This window comes from Mytilus galloprovincialis, chromosome 9 (genome assembly GCF_965363235.1).
Source record: "Mytilus galloprovincialis chromosome 9, xbMytGall1.hap1.1, whole genome shotgun sequence".
Taxonomy (NCBI): domain Eukaryota; kingdom Metazoa; phylum Mollusca; class Bivalvia; order Mytilida; family Mytilidae; genus Mytilus; species Mytilus galloprovincialis.
The window spans coordinates 55574925-55591589 of NC_134846.1; the positions used below are offsets into that span (position 1 = coordinate 55574925).

General features: G+C 34.3%; 2 protein-coding genes across 2 annotated transcripts; one reads left to right on the forward strand and one right to left on the reverse strand.

Annotated features, from left to right (window-relative positions):
- The first annotated feature begins 7708 nt into the window (after nt 1-7708).
- LOC143046815 (C1q-related factor-like) lies at nt 7709-8992 on the forward strand. The gene is made up of 3 exons (XM_076219876.1): nt 7709-7936; nt 8189-8571; nt 8951-8992. The coding sequence occupies exons 1-3, from the start codon at nt 7750-7752 to the stop codon at nt 8990-8992; spliced, it is 612 nt and encodes a 203-aa protein (XP_076075991.1). The 5' UTR covers nt 7709-7749.
- A 2923-nt stretch (nt 8993-11915) lies between these two features.
- On the reverse strand, nt 11916-16646 carry LOC143045349 (3-mercaptopyruvate sulfurtransferase-like). The gene is made up of 4 exons (XM_076217799.1): nt 16589-16646; nt 13969-14558; nt 13013-13171; nt 11916-12222 (listed from the first exon to the last, which is right to left on the reverse strand). Exons 2-4 carry the CDS (start codon nt 14555-14557, stop codon nt 12077-12079), a joined length of 894 nt encoding a protein of 297 aa, XP_076073914.1. The 5' UTR covers nt 14558; nt 16589-16646; the 3' UTR covers nt 11916-12076.
- Nucleotides 16647-16665: the final 19 nt, after the last annotated feature.

A 16665-nucleotide genomic window follows, 5' to 3' on the forward strand; every position in this document is an offset into this window, starting at 1 on the left:
GTATGTCCGAGAGACTATCACTTTTTCTTGTCAATTTTCCTCTAATTAAAACCACGAGGTCATCAAAATCAGAAAAACGTATGCACGTGACGTCACACATTAAATTAAGCAACCAAATTGTAGAATCTGGTTGAATTTTGAACTAAATTAACAGGTATCAGAGACATATAATAATGTCTCTGCAGGTATAAAAAACAAGACAGGTTTAATTAATAAATAGCATATAATTGTTTGTTGTTGTTTTTTGCAATCCAGAAGACAGTTAAACCATCGTCTAATAGGATCAACCATTACTAAAAGACATATATAAAATTACAGCCTGGAAGCAACAATGGTTCTCGACTATCAAATTCACTAATTTAATACTAGATCACTTAAAAAAAAACATTAGAAATTTGCAGGTCCCATAGTGATGGTAGTTGGCTGCTTCTAATTTGTATAGTTCATCCATTATTTTTTTTTCTCAACAGAGGAACAAAAAATGATACTTGAGATCCAGTTCAAGCTTTAGAACGAAGTAAATCGTGGTACATTGGCCATACGTTGGTACTCCCTTTTTTTGGACGATCAATGCATTTGAATAGGGACACTATAGTTGGAACCCCCCTTTGTCCTGGGTTGGGACCCCCCTTTTTAAAATGGCTGGATCCGACCCTGTCCAGGTATATTAATTTTGTTAAATTTGAACTGATGGGATGTCTTTACCCTTATTAGCTCACTTGGTCCTTCGCGTTTGCGTCCGTCGTCGTCGTTAACTTTTACAAAAATCTTCTCTGAAACAACTGGACCAAATTCAACCAAACTTGACCACAATCATCATTGGGGTTTCTAGTTTAAAAAATGTGTCCGGTGACCCGGCCAACCAACCAAGATGGCCGACATGGCTAAAAATAGAACATAGGGGAAAAATGTAGATTTTGGCTTATATCTCTGAAACCAAAGCATTTAGAGGAAATCTGACAGGGTTGTTCCTCGAGGGTTGTTCTCCTCTGAAACTACTAAGATAAAATGTAACCAAACTTGTCCACAATCATCATAGGAGTATCCAGATTAAAAAATGTGTCCGATGACCCTGCCCGCGATCCAAGATGGCAGACATAGCTAATAAAGGGCTGCGCTTTAGCGCATGATACGCCCGTTGCTCTTTTAACTTGTCTTTTATGCTTTAAATGAATTTATATGATCAACTAGAAATAAATATACAAATCAAAAGGGATGTTTATAAAAATTGAAAGGGAGCTTACATCAATAGATATAAACAATTCACCAAAGTTTCATGGACATTGGTGAAAGCCTTTTTGAGTTATTGTCCGAAGTGTTGAAAATCCCCCTTTTTTTATGAATAAAGCCCCATAAATCCAAAACTTAAAATCTGAAGTTTATAAAAATTGAAAGGGATCGTACATCAATAGATATAAACAATTCACCAAAGTTTCATGGACATTGGTGAAAGCCTTTTTGAGTTATTGTCCGAAGTGTTGAAAATCCCCCTTTTTTTATGAATAAAGCCCCATAAATCCAAAACTTAAAATCTGAAATTTATAAAAATTGAAAGGGAGCTTACATCAATAGATATAAACAATTCACCAAAGTTTCATGGACATTGGGAAAAGTCTTTTTGAGTTATTGTCCGAAGTGTTGAAAATCCCCCTTTTTTTATGAATAAAGCCCCATAAATCCAAAACTTAAAATCTGAAATTTATGAAAATTGAAAGGGAGCTTACATCAATAGATATAAACAATTCACCAAAGTTTCATGGACATTGATGAAAGCCTTTTTGAGTTATTGTCCGAAGTGTTGAAAATCCCCCCTTTTTTTATGAATAAAGCCCCATAAATCCAAAACTTAAAATCTGAAATTAAAAAAAAACGAAAGGGAGCTTACGTCAATAGATATAAACAATTCACTTAAGTTTCATGGAAATTGGTGAAAGTGTTTTTGAGTTGTCCGAAGTGTGGACGACGGACGGACAACGGTATACCATAATACGTCCCGTCTAAAAGACGACGGGCGTATAAAAATAGTACATAGGCCGGTAAAATACAGTTTTTTGTTTATATCTCTGAAACTGAAGCATTTAGAGCAAATCTGACTTGTGGCGAAAATGTTCATCAGATTAAGATATATCTGCTTTGAAATTTTCAGACAAATCCGATAACCAGTTGTTGGGTTGCTGCCCCTCAGTTAGTAATTTTATGGAAATTTTGTAGTTTTTTGCTATTATCTTAGATATTATTATAGTATCTAATGATATCTCATACTATAAATTATGATTTAACCTTATTTTACATGATTTCCAAAGCATCAGTAAATACAGGTGAGCGACACAGACTCGTTAGAGCCTCTAGTATTACATTTATAAAAAAAATGCCCCTCATAATCGAAACAAGATTTCATCTGTCTGGTATGCAAAATTATTTTAACTTTTGTATAATAAGGGGATGCCAAGTCTTAAAACTTTCCAAACTGTACACATAGGCGGATTTAGGGCCCCCCCCCCTTTTTGGGAAAAAAATTGGTTGCTTATATAGGGAATCACTGAAGCGTGACTGGAGCGGGCCCCCTCTTAGGTCAGTCAGTGGGCCCCCACTTATGAAAATTTCTGGATCCGCCACTGGTACAGGGAAGTCTGTACACAGACTTGTTGTTATGCCCCACCTACGATAGTAGAGGGGCATTATGTTTTCTGGTCTGTGCGTCCGTTCGTCCGTCCGTCCGTTCGTTCGGTCGTCCCGCTTCAGGTTAGTGTTTGGTCAAGGTAGTTTTATGATGAAGTTGAAGTCCAATCAACTTGAAACATAGTACACATGTTCTCTATGATATGATTTTTCTAATTGTTATGCCAAATTAGAGTTTTGACCCCAATTTCATGGTCCACTGAACATAGAAAATGATAGTGCAAGTTTCAGGTTAAAGTTTTTGGTCAAGGTAGTTTTTGATGAAGTTGACTTAGTATACATGTTCCCTATGATATTATCTTTGTAATTTAAATGCTAAATTAGAGATTTTACCAAAATTTCCCGGTCAACTAAACATAGAAAATGATAGTGCGAGTGGGGCATCCGTGTACTATGGACACATTCTTGTTTGGGTCGTTTTACCGGGTACCGCAGTACAGTACTAAGACATAAGATAAGTTTCTATCTTACAAACATACAAACGAGTGTGGCTTCAAAATTACAAAGTTACGTTAGGGTGTCAAACAAATTGAGGCGTGTTCGATTTATTTCGGACGTGACATTCAGGTTACACTACTGTGTTGACCTCAGGTGTTGACACAGTTTTATGTTCTCTGACCTAATTGTGTGTGTTTTAAACTAATTAATTCAAATAGTTATTAATACCTTTTTTAAGCAGAAATGAGATAATGAAATTAGGCTTTATTCGCGCAAAAAGTACATAGCCATTCGTTATTAACACGACTATAAAGGTGAAATATGTTTCTCGCCTTTCTGAAAGACAAGAGCATTGGTGAATTACTCCCCTTTTTGTTTTTTGTGTACATGCATACAACATTGAAAAGAAATGTAAAATAATACCATTAGCTTTGTAAATATTAGCTGAAAGACTATATAATATTACAGAATGCATGTCACTAAAATATCTTACTAATTTGAATTAAACAAAGCAAATGTTTATAATTTATAAATTTGTAAACATTAAATAAAATTTGAACTCACATCATACCCTTGTTTCACTACTCTGTCAATAGAGACATATTCATATAATTTCAGTCGTTTGATTTTATGAATTAGAATGAAATTATTTTCTTCTGAATTGTCTGCCCATAGATGGCGTTTAGGTTAAGTGTATTGTGTGATTTGGCGGTTAAATCATTCGGCACGACAGGGTCTACTCGATAGGTCACGTTAATTTTTACATCCATGCTATTAGATATTTTGTATCATGCATTAACACGGCCGACACTCGGCTAACCGAGAGATTGGTCGGTTAATCTATATTGAGTATGCGGCTATATCGGTGGTTGGTCTGTTAATCGGGTTGGCTAAAGTCTGTTAATCAGGTGTTATCGAGAAAATCATTGAAAGTTCAGCATGTTTCATTGTATAACTTTCTAAATATATTTTCATCATAAAAAGTATTCATGTCTAACAAAACAATTCAATGTACTGAATTCAGTGGTGTAATTATTATTTTTCTAGCTACGATGTACGATCTATAAAATGAAAAGGCGGGTTACTCATCAATAAATTTATACACATTTTACACACATAAAATGAACACAAAATGACACATTGGTTAAATCTACTTGCATTTTATATTTTGAACATCGAAAAAAGAAAGGCATTATGTTTGTTAACCATATTGATATCATCGTGAGAAAAATCTACACGAAAATCTGTATTTTGGTGACATAAATCAATCTTTATTTAAAACCTGGTCTGTTAATGGGTCGGATGTATAAAACCCGGTCTGTTAATTGGTCTGTTAAGAGTTATGAATTGCAATAAAAGTATAATTTTATTGCTATATGGGGTGTTATCGGATCAAATGGGCAGGCTCAAGACGAGCGGCTAAAATATACGAAAACAATACATGAGCAATGAAACATAACATATACGGAAACAACACATGAAATTGAAAATTGATAAAAATGGTTTCAAAAAGTGTAATATTAAAGTAATATTAATTTCATCCAAGAATGATCGCATATATCATGTTGATTCTGTTTAATTGTCATGAATGACATAAATTTGTCATCTACATTGGTAACCAGTATATCAATCAGAGATAATGTAACTAAATTTCAGTAAGTAACATATATTGGGATGACAAAATATGAAAAATAAAGAAAGAATAATGAGTAAGATAAATAAAATGTAGAAAAAAATGACATAACAATTTAGAGAATACAGAAATAAACAATACCCCAATCCGGACCCTCATGGTATACACGAGAATCTGGATGGAAACGCAGAATATAGAATAATATGAAAGGACAGTAGAGAGTGATACATTGCTAAAAACGAGAGAAAAATAACACTTGTTTAAGAATAAACACATGAAGCAGAGGCGGATTTAGGGAGGGGGCAGGGGGCCGCCCCCCTTTTTGGGAAAGAATTTGGTTGCTTATATAGGGAATCACTGAAGCGTGACTGGAGCGGGCCCCCTCTTAGGTCAGTCAGTGGGCCCCCACTTATGAAAATTTCTGGATCCGCCACTGTGAAACACCGATGGCTGTTGATACATTAACGGATTGTGATGTACTTATATTGGTGACAAATTCTAGAAGTTTACATGCGGACAATTATGGTGGCAGGTTAATGCCATTTTGCGTTTTCGTACTTTAACGTTTTCGTTTTTCATATTATATATGGCTAAAACGCAAAATTGCGAAGTCGAAAACGCGAAACCGATTTCGCGTTTTCGCCTTTTCCACTTCGCGATGTCGCGTTTTCGCCCTATAGAATATGAAAGGCGAAAACGGGAAAACGCGAAAACGCGAATGAACTTCACCGGCCACCATAGACAACTGTAGTTCTCCTCTGCACTTATGAAGAAAGGAACCAAACGTAATAAAATGAATTGAAACTTAAAATAACCAAATGTAGCTGCATTCGCTCCTTTCCGTTTACTTCTTTATAATGATTTGTAAACAACATATGATTAAGTAATAGAAGAAAAGAACCAATTTGATGTTACTGACAAATTAGGGTTTAACGTCCAGTGACAAATATCATGTTCATATGAGAACGAGAAATATAGATTCCTACACTGCAATAAGTGTATTACGATATTTCTCCACTCGAGACAGTTAAATTTTATTATTTAAAGCGCGAGGCTTGCCGAGCTCTTTAAATAACTAAAATTTAACTGTCGAGAGTGGAGAAATATCGTAATACACGAGTTATAGTGTCGGAATCTGTTTCTCTAATGATCTTTATCTTTCTTTTTCAAAGATTTTCAGAAACTTGTTTTCTTTATATGCGACATCATCAGGCATGGTCGCCTTTTTCATGACGTCACAATAGGAAAATTCAGAAGAAAACAAAACATTTAGACGTCATAATCAAATTTCGACTAATCATTTGCCGAGAACAGATTTTTCACTAGTGAGGAGAAATATTTTTCTCACACCGGTCAGGATATGTGAAAATAGCACAAAAATTAGAGAACACGTTATATGTACCCTGTGTTGTATTAGAAAGACACTTTCAGACGGAATTGAGAACGTGCTTCTTCGAACAGACACAAAAATTAAGGCTGATTGAAAACGTCAGTAAAAAAATCATGCATATTCCAGAGGCCAATCCATATCACGCTTCAATAAAATGCAAAGAAAGTCAAAATAAAAATGATCTTTCTAGGATACTGTGGCACCGTATTGTCATTTTTGTTTACTCAGGAACATCTCATTCTTAAATGTTTCAAGGGGAAAATATAAAGGTAGCAAAATTATCGTCGTGGCTAAATAACTCTTAACTGACACAATTTCAATTGTCCAACCCATTAACAGACCTTATTCCCATAATTTTCACTAAAACGTAGTATTATTCACGTTATTTTACAATTATGAAATATTTACTAATGTCAATTTATTTTTTAGAACCACAGTACTATTTTTTGTCCTTTAAATGATATCTTAATTTGTTTGTTTCGCCTTTTATTAAAAAATTGCTATGCGTATAAGCATAAATACTACATACTTGCTCGACGCCTTTTAGTTTTACTGAAAACTGCGTAGACTAAGAAATGTTTTTACAAGTGCAAAATGTTCTATGATAGATATCATTTTGTCAGACACTTTTCTTTTTTTGATTTGGTTCTTATAACATGCCAAAAATCTGTATATTTAATAGAGTTTAGCATTAAATTAAGCGTTTTACTCTTAACAGACGTATAACCAACCCGATTAACAGACCAATCGCCCATATAGCCGCATACTCAATATAGATTAACCGACCAATCTCTCGGTTAGCCGAGTGTCGGCCGTGATTAAGAGATTGATTGGTTTACAAATGATTGTGTGTATTTAAATACTAGTATATGTACATGTATATATGTTGACTTTTCGTACTGATTCGTAATTTGTACACATAAAATATTATTAAATAGTTGTTATTAAACCAACCCTCGGCTCTGTCGTGTGGTATTGCACTTTACTCCTTTTTGTTATTTATTAGTATGATTATTATCAGTGGTTGTGATATATGGGTGTTAACGGAAGAAGAAAGATATAAATCGAAACATTTTAGACCAATCAAACTTTCGTATTAGGTATTTCTTTTCACCCAAACAATCAATGTTAGATACTAAACCAGTCAGTCTGAGCCCATCCAATCCTATCTATGCGAATTGAAATTAAAGTCTTTTATCATACATCGATATTTTGATGCAATAAAACACAATGCATTTTTGTTCATTTAGAAAAAAACATTATTAAATTTTAGACGTATATAACTATGGTTTCTGTTAAAAATTATGTTAACTATTGAGAAATGCTCAAACTTTCAAAATGAATAAAATATTCAGTCATGAGCCATTTTCCGGCAAAGGCGACGGTATAATTTAGTCACGGCATTATCAAGTGCATTGTGTATGTCATGATTTTGTTGACAGCCCAAGCAACACATTAGATCTGGGACTTTTACTGGTACTAAAGATTGAAAGACTTTTTGATAAAAAAAAAAATTCTAGTGTTGCACTACTTAAAGGTATCTCCTATCAATACGGTATTTTCTGCTTATCAGCACTTGGGTAAAAAGAGGTCAAGTAACGAAAAGGAAATGTCTGCCATAACATTTGTTTTGTTAGCATTTATCAGTGTTTCTTCTGGACTTCTTGAAGGTATACCACCTCAAGAGGTACTGCATAGTGACGCAACTCTTCAGTTTCTCATGTCGGAGGTTACTAGACTAAGCAATGAACTCAAAGAAGCTCAGGAGAAAATTAGCACCTTGGACAATCAAGTCGGTAAAAATCTTCTCTCGTGATCTCTTTTTTTTTTCTTTCGAGAAATAAACATCTCTTACAATTGCTTTTATACTTTATTCTACTTGATTATAGTTAAAAACTTGTAATATTGTTTATTTTTAATCATAACAAAATAAAAGTATAACCGTCTGGTGTATTCTTTAACAAATTTAAATGTTTCCCAAAACAATGAATACTAAAATGACATGTTTAAATGTACTTCAAAACGATTGTCAGTGTTTTATTTTCCAGACAAGCTAACGAATAAAGATCGTGACATTGCGTTCTTTGCCTACCTGGGACCTGGTTTGGTAAACCCTAGTCCTGGAACAACAATAGTTTTCAATGAACCAATGACGAATTCAGGCAACAATTATGATCCGCAACATGGAGTTTTCACGGCCTCTGTCAATGGAACATATGATTTTCACCTAATTGCCGCCTCCCCCGAGAACAGCGACCTATCCCATCAATTGCATCTATACATCACAAAGAACAAACCTGGATCTTACGTGTCATATGGTTGGTTAGATAGAACGACAGATCATTGGGTCCAGACCAGTGTTTCGGCTGTTCTACATTTGTTTCAAGGAGATAGAATTTGGGTTGAAGTTGGTATAACGGGGCTTTCTTGTGTGTGTTTTAGGAACTATGTCATTATTTCGGATCTACGTATCCGGGATCGTAACTCCATCTTGCCCGTTAATATAGGGAACTAGCTATTGTAAAGTTTCTCCGTAAGCTCACTTAGTACTGTCTATATAACGAAGTCCATTTAATGTTCACATGTTTAATCATATATATATAATCTATATTTGATGGTTCACAATTATAACTTCCAATACAAAACGTTACTAAATTCCAGCTCTATAAAACAACATGTTACTTCAAGCTACTACTCTAACATCTCTGACCAATACATAAAGTTTCTCACAAGAACCAGCTATAAACATGTTCTTAATTTATGTAAGGCATTGATTAGTGGTCTTAGATTATTTGGATAAACTATTGCAGTTCAACTGTGCAACTAATGTATCGTATAAAGTGTCACATTAAACAAGATGAAAGATCATTAAACTGATTAAGAACTGACCATCAAATCTTAGATGTAAATGACCACGCCACATCACTCCCCGCTAAACAAAATTCGTTTTCACTCGAATTAAAAAAATTCATACCAAAAATATTACACAAAGTAAAAAGATAAGGGGAGGAAATGTGAACATTAAAAAATAAACTTTTTCTTTTAACTAAAACTACTGAAAAAAATCTAAACTAATAATAATAAAAAAAAATAATGATAATTGCTATACCATGTAATTTATCAATTTACGTCGTGAATAGTTGTGGAAAACTTGCAAAAAGATTACTCTAAAAATCTAAATTTAACAATTATCCTTTCAACTTCAAACTCTTGTTACTTATAACTACAAAAGAGGCACTAAACAAAAATCATAAAAATATATTAAAACATAAGTTTGACAATTATAAATCTATTCAAATACATTATGGTAAGGTCTTTCCGGAATTTTGACCGTTAATCCAAGCGTAAGCGAAATGATAAAATAATTAAAAGCATCAATTAAAATCAACTAATCATTATCTCTGGGCAATCCAATTCAGAAAATCAGCACTAATTAGCTGCAATTTTCACTTCTATGTGACCGTATCACCATAGAAATACCAACACTGTAAATCATCTTCACATGGACACTCCCATGAACCTCCAACTAGTATAAGCAACCCTTCTCGGTTAACTTAACTACACCCAATACGCCCACTCTCGTAATAACAAGAGATTAAAAATTAGCTTAATCAAACATGTGTAAACAAAATAAAATGCAAAAAATATATACAATAAAAAACTAAACCTAGGCATAAAACATTCTGAATGGATAAAAACAATAACTTGATGAAAACTTAAAGTTATTTATAAAAATGAAAATATTGTCCACCTGACTTCTTCAGTTTGAACTTGTGGAACCACTTCTTCGAATCTTTCAACAGGAGTGTCATTTCTAACGGTTCTTTGCCGGTTTTGGATCGACGAATTCGCCAGTCCATTCTGCTATTTACATTGTACATATTTACATTGTCACCAACACAAAAGTTTCGGTATACACGTTACTGCTAGTCTTTTGTAACATCTCAGAGTCATCTCAGGTTTCTATTCATAAAAAAATCTCACAAGCGTTCTTCTAATGTTCTTCAAAGTTCGAGGATAATGTGTTTCCATAAAACCAAGGAAACAAATTGACTGACACAAAAGTTTCACAAATATTTACAGCAAGTCACTTACATTAATACGTATACAAAGTCATCCTAACTCAATTCTCCGTGGCATACATTTCCCACTTCAGTTATCCTATAGTTTCTCTTGAACGGAAGCCCAAATTGCTTCTGTTTTCCGCACACGCCATAACTTTGTACTTCGTCCAGATTTCAGACACATCATAACTTCGGTTACTGACATATTGACCACGGGTACCTCCACCAGATATAACGGGGCTTTCTTGTGTGTGTTTTAGGAACTATGTCATTATTTCGGATCTACGTATCCGGGATCGTAACTCCATCTTGCCCGTTAATATAGGGAACTAGCTATTGTAAAGTTTCTCCGTAAGCTCACTTAGTACTGTCTATATAACGAAGTCCATTTAATGTTCACATGTTTAATCATATATATATAATCTATATTTGATGGTTCACAATTATAACTTCCAATACAAAACGTTACTAAATTCCAGCTCTATAAAACAACATGTTACTTCAAGCTACTACTCTAACATCTCTGACCAATACATAAAGTTTCTCACAAGAACCAGCTATAAACATGTTCTTAATTTATGTAAGGCATTGATTAATGGTCTTAGATTATTTGGATAAACTATTGCAGTTCAACTGTGCAACTAATGTATCGTATAAAGTGTCACATTAAACAAGATGAAAGATCATTAAACTGATTAAGAACTGACCATCAAATCTTAGATGTAAATGACCACGCCACATTGGGGCAGTTGTAGGCTCACACACCCTTGCAGGACACAGCGATAACAGACCACACACATATTGGTCTGGTTTTCTGATCCATGCTGATTAAACCATTTACCGAATAAAACAACTAAAGATTAATATTGCTGTCCATTTTTATATCAGATTTCATTTCCATATTAGTAAATCACTTGTTTTTGTACTCCCCATTGGCAGACCCATAGGGCCGGGGGCGCCCACCCCTTTTTGTTCGAAAAATTTGGTTGATCGTATAGAGAATCACTGAAAAGTGAGTGGAGTGGCCAACAGTAATGTATAAAGATGAATCACTTTCTCTCATGGATTATATATATAAAAAAAAAACGTTTTACTTTCTTGTTCGAACAGTTTTATCTTATAGAATCTTGATGTTGCTATTATATGAATAGAGAAAATATCGACAGGATGTATGATCGTAATTAAGTTTTCATAACTGTGTTCAATGTTCTTATATTTTGGCATTGCAAAAAGTCATGCTTTTCTCAGACTGCAAATGGCTTCTTTTCACTGAATCCATTTGGGTGTGTATAGATTAATACTCAAGTCTTGAAGAACATTATCGAATTATTTCGATTCTGATAGGAATATTTAGAAATTTTGTAATACGAAGCAGACCTATAATACACATTCAAAAGGCAACCATTTTGATTTGGTGAATCAAAGACGTAACAAAAAAAATCAACAGTCGAACGATAAAAAATCAACACATGATCTTTATTCGTTTAATACTCAATCTAATAAAAAAATATAGATCTCTGATTTTGTTATACACCATATTCTACTTTGTGAATAAATTTGACAGATTTTCAAAGATCTACCGTCAACACTTAATCGACGAGATTCTAGTATTTGGACAAATAAACGCGTATGGTGGAAAAGCTACCTTATAGCTTTTATTTAGCACCATTTATTTTTATCAGGTTAAACACGATGATTAAAATAGCTGAAACAGTTTTCAATGTTTAATAGAAACGCAGATGAGAATGCATTTAATAACATATATAATAAATAAATAGCAAGAACACAGCAGATCATTTTATCAGAGACATATATACACGTGTATATATATGTCTCTGATTTTATAAACTATAGCAGTTAACATAGAGTCTATCATTTTGAATCTTTTTTATCACTAGGACAAAATCTCATATCTGGAGTTGATCTTTGATACCATTCTGTCCATGACCCATCGTATACGGACACGTTTTCTTTCCCACATAAATAGGCAGCAAATGCCGTGCAACAAGCAGTTACACCTAAAACAGAAGTAATACATATTATAGATCAAGAGAATGTCAATAGTATACACGGATGCCCCATCCGCATTATCATTTTCTATGTTCAGTGGACCGTGAAAATGGGGTTAAATCTCTAATTTAGCATTAAAATTAGAAATATCATATCACAGGGAACATGTGCACTAAGTTTCAAGATGATCGGACTTCAACTACACCAAAAACTACCTCGAACAAAAAACTTTAACCTGAGGTGGGACAGACGGACGAACGGACCAGAAAACATAATGCCCATACATGGTCCATAAAAACAAAGGATATTGGGTATCTATCCATGACACAAAATCAGTACATGCAGAACAAAAAAACACAAACAAAATGCAAAGGAGCAGCGCTTTTATTGCTGTTCGTCATCTCAAAGTAACAGCGAGGCCTTAACATGTCACTTACATTAATATAATGGAATGTGAAGAATTATTATTTATTTTCCATTTAAACGGTACCTGCAATAACTTTTACAGCAAAGATGTTATATTATCTTAAATTCTTTAACTATCTAAAATATTATTGAATGGATCTTATTTCTGTGACTATAGTTTAAAAGAAGGGACACAAAACAGTGCTTTGCAAATCCTCATACCATGGTAATTTTTATTCTCGGTAAAAATTGAGATTATTAGCTCGATTTTAGACAATCGGATTTAAACTCATTTCCGAAAAAGATTTGTTACAAATGCACACAAGAGATAAATATTCTAAGGAAGCAAAGTGAAAGATCTGATTGTGTTTTAGACCAGAAATATTTGCTTACCTGAACCACAAGTGGATACCAATGGTTTTGATAGATCAATTCCAGTTTCATTGAAAAGTTTTTTAATTTCTTTTACATCGAGCATTACACCGCTTTCCTTATCCACAATATCTTGGTAGCAGAGATTCTTTGAATCTGGTATATGACCAGGCTCTATACCTATAATAAAACAGAAAAGTGATTGTATTTAAAAAAAAAAAAAAACGCAACCGAATACTGAGATTCCCGGCAAAATATATTACCGTGGAACTCAGATTCCCGGCAAAATATATTACCGTGGAACTCAGCTTACTAGTATTTTTTTTAATTCAAAGGAATTTTAAGTTTATTGACTTCTTCTTCCGGTAACCGTCAACTTGTTGACTAAGAGCATCCTGCCTGAATTTTGGAAGTGCATATGGATTTGTAACAAAGAAAATTCAGAAAAAAATAGGTTCAATGTATATACATTTACAATTAATTTATTATAAGACATGCCATTTAAGTTAAATGACTGAGCTGAGATTTGAAAGATTGAATACTCTGAGAAAAGACAGTTCAGTTAGGCCAGATAATCTTTCTTATGTCGTTCTATACGATAGAACGATGTGCCCTTGCAGTTGGTTTGTATGCTGGAGTTCTGATCTAGGCGTTATTTTTAAAAGAGCATTTATTTGGTAAATGCTAATTAGATGTACCAATTTTATTATGTTATTCAATTCAGATCGGCCATTGTAACTCGCTTATTTGCTTAAACTCTTATTATTTATTGAATTTGATAGATACATCGTTACTAACCGACTCTTTTTCTTCGTTTCAGTTTTTTATAGTCCTGGACGTTTGCTTTTTCTTTGGTCGACTTATTGGAGATGTTTGCATTACGTTTGAGAAAACCGATTACACTATATTGGTTTCGGTTGGATCTTAATGTTAACCTAATTTTGTATGTGTCAGTACAACCTTAATAATTAAATTACCTTCTCTTGGTTCCGGTTTGGTTCCCATAAATCGCCCTTCTCCTCGAGCATCCATTAATTGAAACGAATTATCTTTTAAGTAATTCGCAATATCTTCGTATGACTTTACTAAATGAGGATGATAGAGTCCGTGGAATATTGTTTTCGGGACATGAACAACTTCCGATGTCGTCGGTAATCCCTCAGAGCACCATTTCATAAAACCACCATCAAGCACCGACACCGTTTCATGTCCAAAAACTCTAAACATCCACCAAATTCTTGGAGCAGAGAAAAACCCGTAGTTTACACTATTATCATAAACAACAACATGAGTGCTCAGATCAATACCCAAGTTGCCTGCATACTGCTCAAAGTGTTTTGTGTCCGGTAACATGTGACCGTATGGAGAGGATTTATCACAGCATTCGTCAATATCAAAATATGACGCTCCTGGGATATGCTTTTCTTCATATTCGAGTCGACCGTTTCTGTTCGAAGATGGCAAATGAAAAGAAGAGTCAAGAATCCTAATGTCTTTTGGAACTCCACTTTTCAATACATTATGCAACCATTTAGTTGTGACCAGAGCACTTGCTTTCGTCAACATTCTAGAAAAGAAAATACAAACGGAAAGGTAAAACTGTTAATGATAACATATATATGTCAGGAGCAATTCCTACTAACATAGACGGTCAGATCATTTCTACTGTGCACCCAGCACTAGATATCATATCTAACATGGGAACCGTCAATTCAACGGACGATCTCTCAATAGCAAAGGTATAGAGACACGCCCCCAGATCCGACATGCATTATCAGTAGTCTCAGTACCAAACAGAAGATACTGAAAATTGAGCAAGTTACGAGAACACATACCAAAGATGCGGCCACGCATAATGCAATGATCCAATGCATGTGGTGTTAAAGAGAACATTTACTAAACGTTTTATGTAACACGTGTCCCAATGTCAGTAGAACAGGAGATGCTTGCTTGCAAGTAATCATAAGAATAGTAACAATGATAGGTCATGCATCAAGTACATGGTGTTTAGCATTTAAATTTAAGTTTGACACACAAACATTTTTGTGTAGTTACTCTAATATGGTTAAACAATAAGAATTCATATGCTGCTTGACTACTCTGTAAACAAGAATGTGTCCCCAGTACACGGATGCCCCACTCGCATTATCATTTTCTATGTTCAGTGGACCGTGAAATTGGGGTAAAAACTCCAATTTGGCATTAAAATTATAAAGATCATATTATATGGAACATGTGTACTAAGTTTCAAGTTGATTGGACTTCAGCTTCATCAAAAACTACCGTGACCAAAAACTTTAACCTTAAGCGGAACAGACGGACGGACGGACGAATAGACCAAAAAACATAATGTCCCTCTACTATCGTAGGTGGGGCATAAAAATGGGAAGTATGATAAATTCAAATTCTTATTTCCTAATCACAGGGCCCTTTCAGTCATTACGAGATAAATGTGAGCAAACTATCAGGAATTTCCTGAAATGTCCGGGTGACTTTTACTTTCTCTTGTCAATTTTCCTCTTATAACATGGAGTCACGATCTCTTCATAGTCAAACCTAGAAAAACGTGTGCACAATTAAGCATCCAAATTGGAGAATCTGAAATTAACAGGTATAAAAAGGCGGACAGGTTTAGATTATAGCTTACAAGTCATTGTTTTTTTTTTTAAATATATATTCCAATCCATAAGACACTTAAACCATCGTCTAATAGCTGAATAGGATCAACTTTTACTCAAAGACAGACATACAGTTGAAGCACAGGCACTTGTTTTCTATCCATGGCAAGATCTCTATTCCTATACATTGTGTATTATGATCTTGCCATGGATAGAAAACAAGTGCCTTTGCAGCTGAAGGCCTAATGCAACAAAGGTGCTGGACTATCCAATTCACTATTTCAATACTAGACCACTTAAAAAAACATCAAGAATCAGTTGAAGGTCGGATCCGTCCCTAAGGGAATGCAGGGATTTCAGTTGCTTTCAACCAAGTTGCTTCCAATCATGTTAACAAGTTTTTTTCTCTGAACTGACGAAGGAACGGCACAAAATTTCGTGTTCAAGTTCAGCTGAGGGTTTCAGATTTGATTCTTTGATAATCTAGGGTTGTGATATTTGATTATCTTGCTTAAAAATAAAATTAATGATTATGTGATTATATTGTCAAAACAATTTTGAGTATATGAATACTTGGGACACCCCCATCCTCGGTACGGTACTGAGACACGGTCCGCCAGTGATTCAAGAGATATAAACATAAACATATCAGAAGTTTTTTCTCTTCCTGGGACAGACAAACGTTTAGTGACACCAAAAGTTACGAAAAAACTCGATGCATGAATGTTCTGATCGGTTTAGGACTCCTTTATAGCGTGTCAAATAAATCGAGGCGTGTTCGATTATATTTCGGACGTGACCCACAGGCTACAGTTGACACAGTTTTAGTCCTCTGACCTAATTATGAGTGTTTTAATTTAAAACCTACACCTTTTATTTTCAGTAGAAATGAGGTTGTGTAAATAGGCTTTAATCGCGCAAAAATTTTGTAACGAAGCCATTCGTATACGCGACTTTTAAGGTGAAATATTTGTCTCACCTTTCTGAATGACAAGACTGAGCATTGATGGATTACTTCCCCTTTTGTTTTTGTGTACATGCATACAACATTGAAAA

Bases quoted from the DNA above. Each gene is read 5' to 3' on its own strand.
- LOC143046815 (XM_076219876.1), top strand. From the start codon at position 7,750: ATGTCTGCCATAACATTTGTTTTGTTAGCATTTATCAGTGTTTCTTCT. The intron at 7,937-8,188 runs GTAAAAATCTTC...TTTATTTTCCAG, and splicing joins CACCTTGGACAATCAAGTCG to ACAAGCTAACGAATAAAGAT. The intron at 8,572-8,950 runs GTGTGTTTTAGG...AAACTATTGCAG, and splicing joins GTATAACGGGGCTTTCTTGT to TTCAACTGTGCAACTAATGT.
- LOC143045349 (XM_076217799.1), bottom strand. From the start codon at position 14,557: ATGTTGACGAAAGCAAGTGCTCTGGTCACAACTAAATGGTTGCATAAT. The intron at 13,172-13,968 runs GTAATTTAATTA...GTTTTATTATAG, and splicing joins CAAACCGGAACCAAGAGAAG to GTATAGAGCCTGGTCATATA. The intron at 12,223-13,012 runs GTAAGCAAATAT...CTTCTGTTTTAG, and splicing joins GGTATCCACTTGTGGTTCAG to GTGTAACTGCTTGTTGCACG.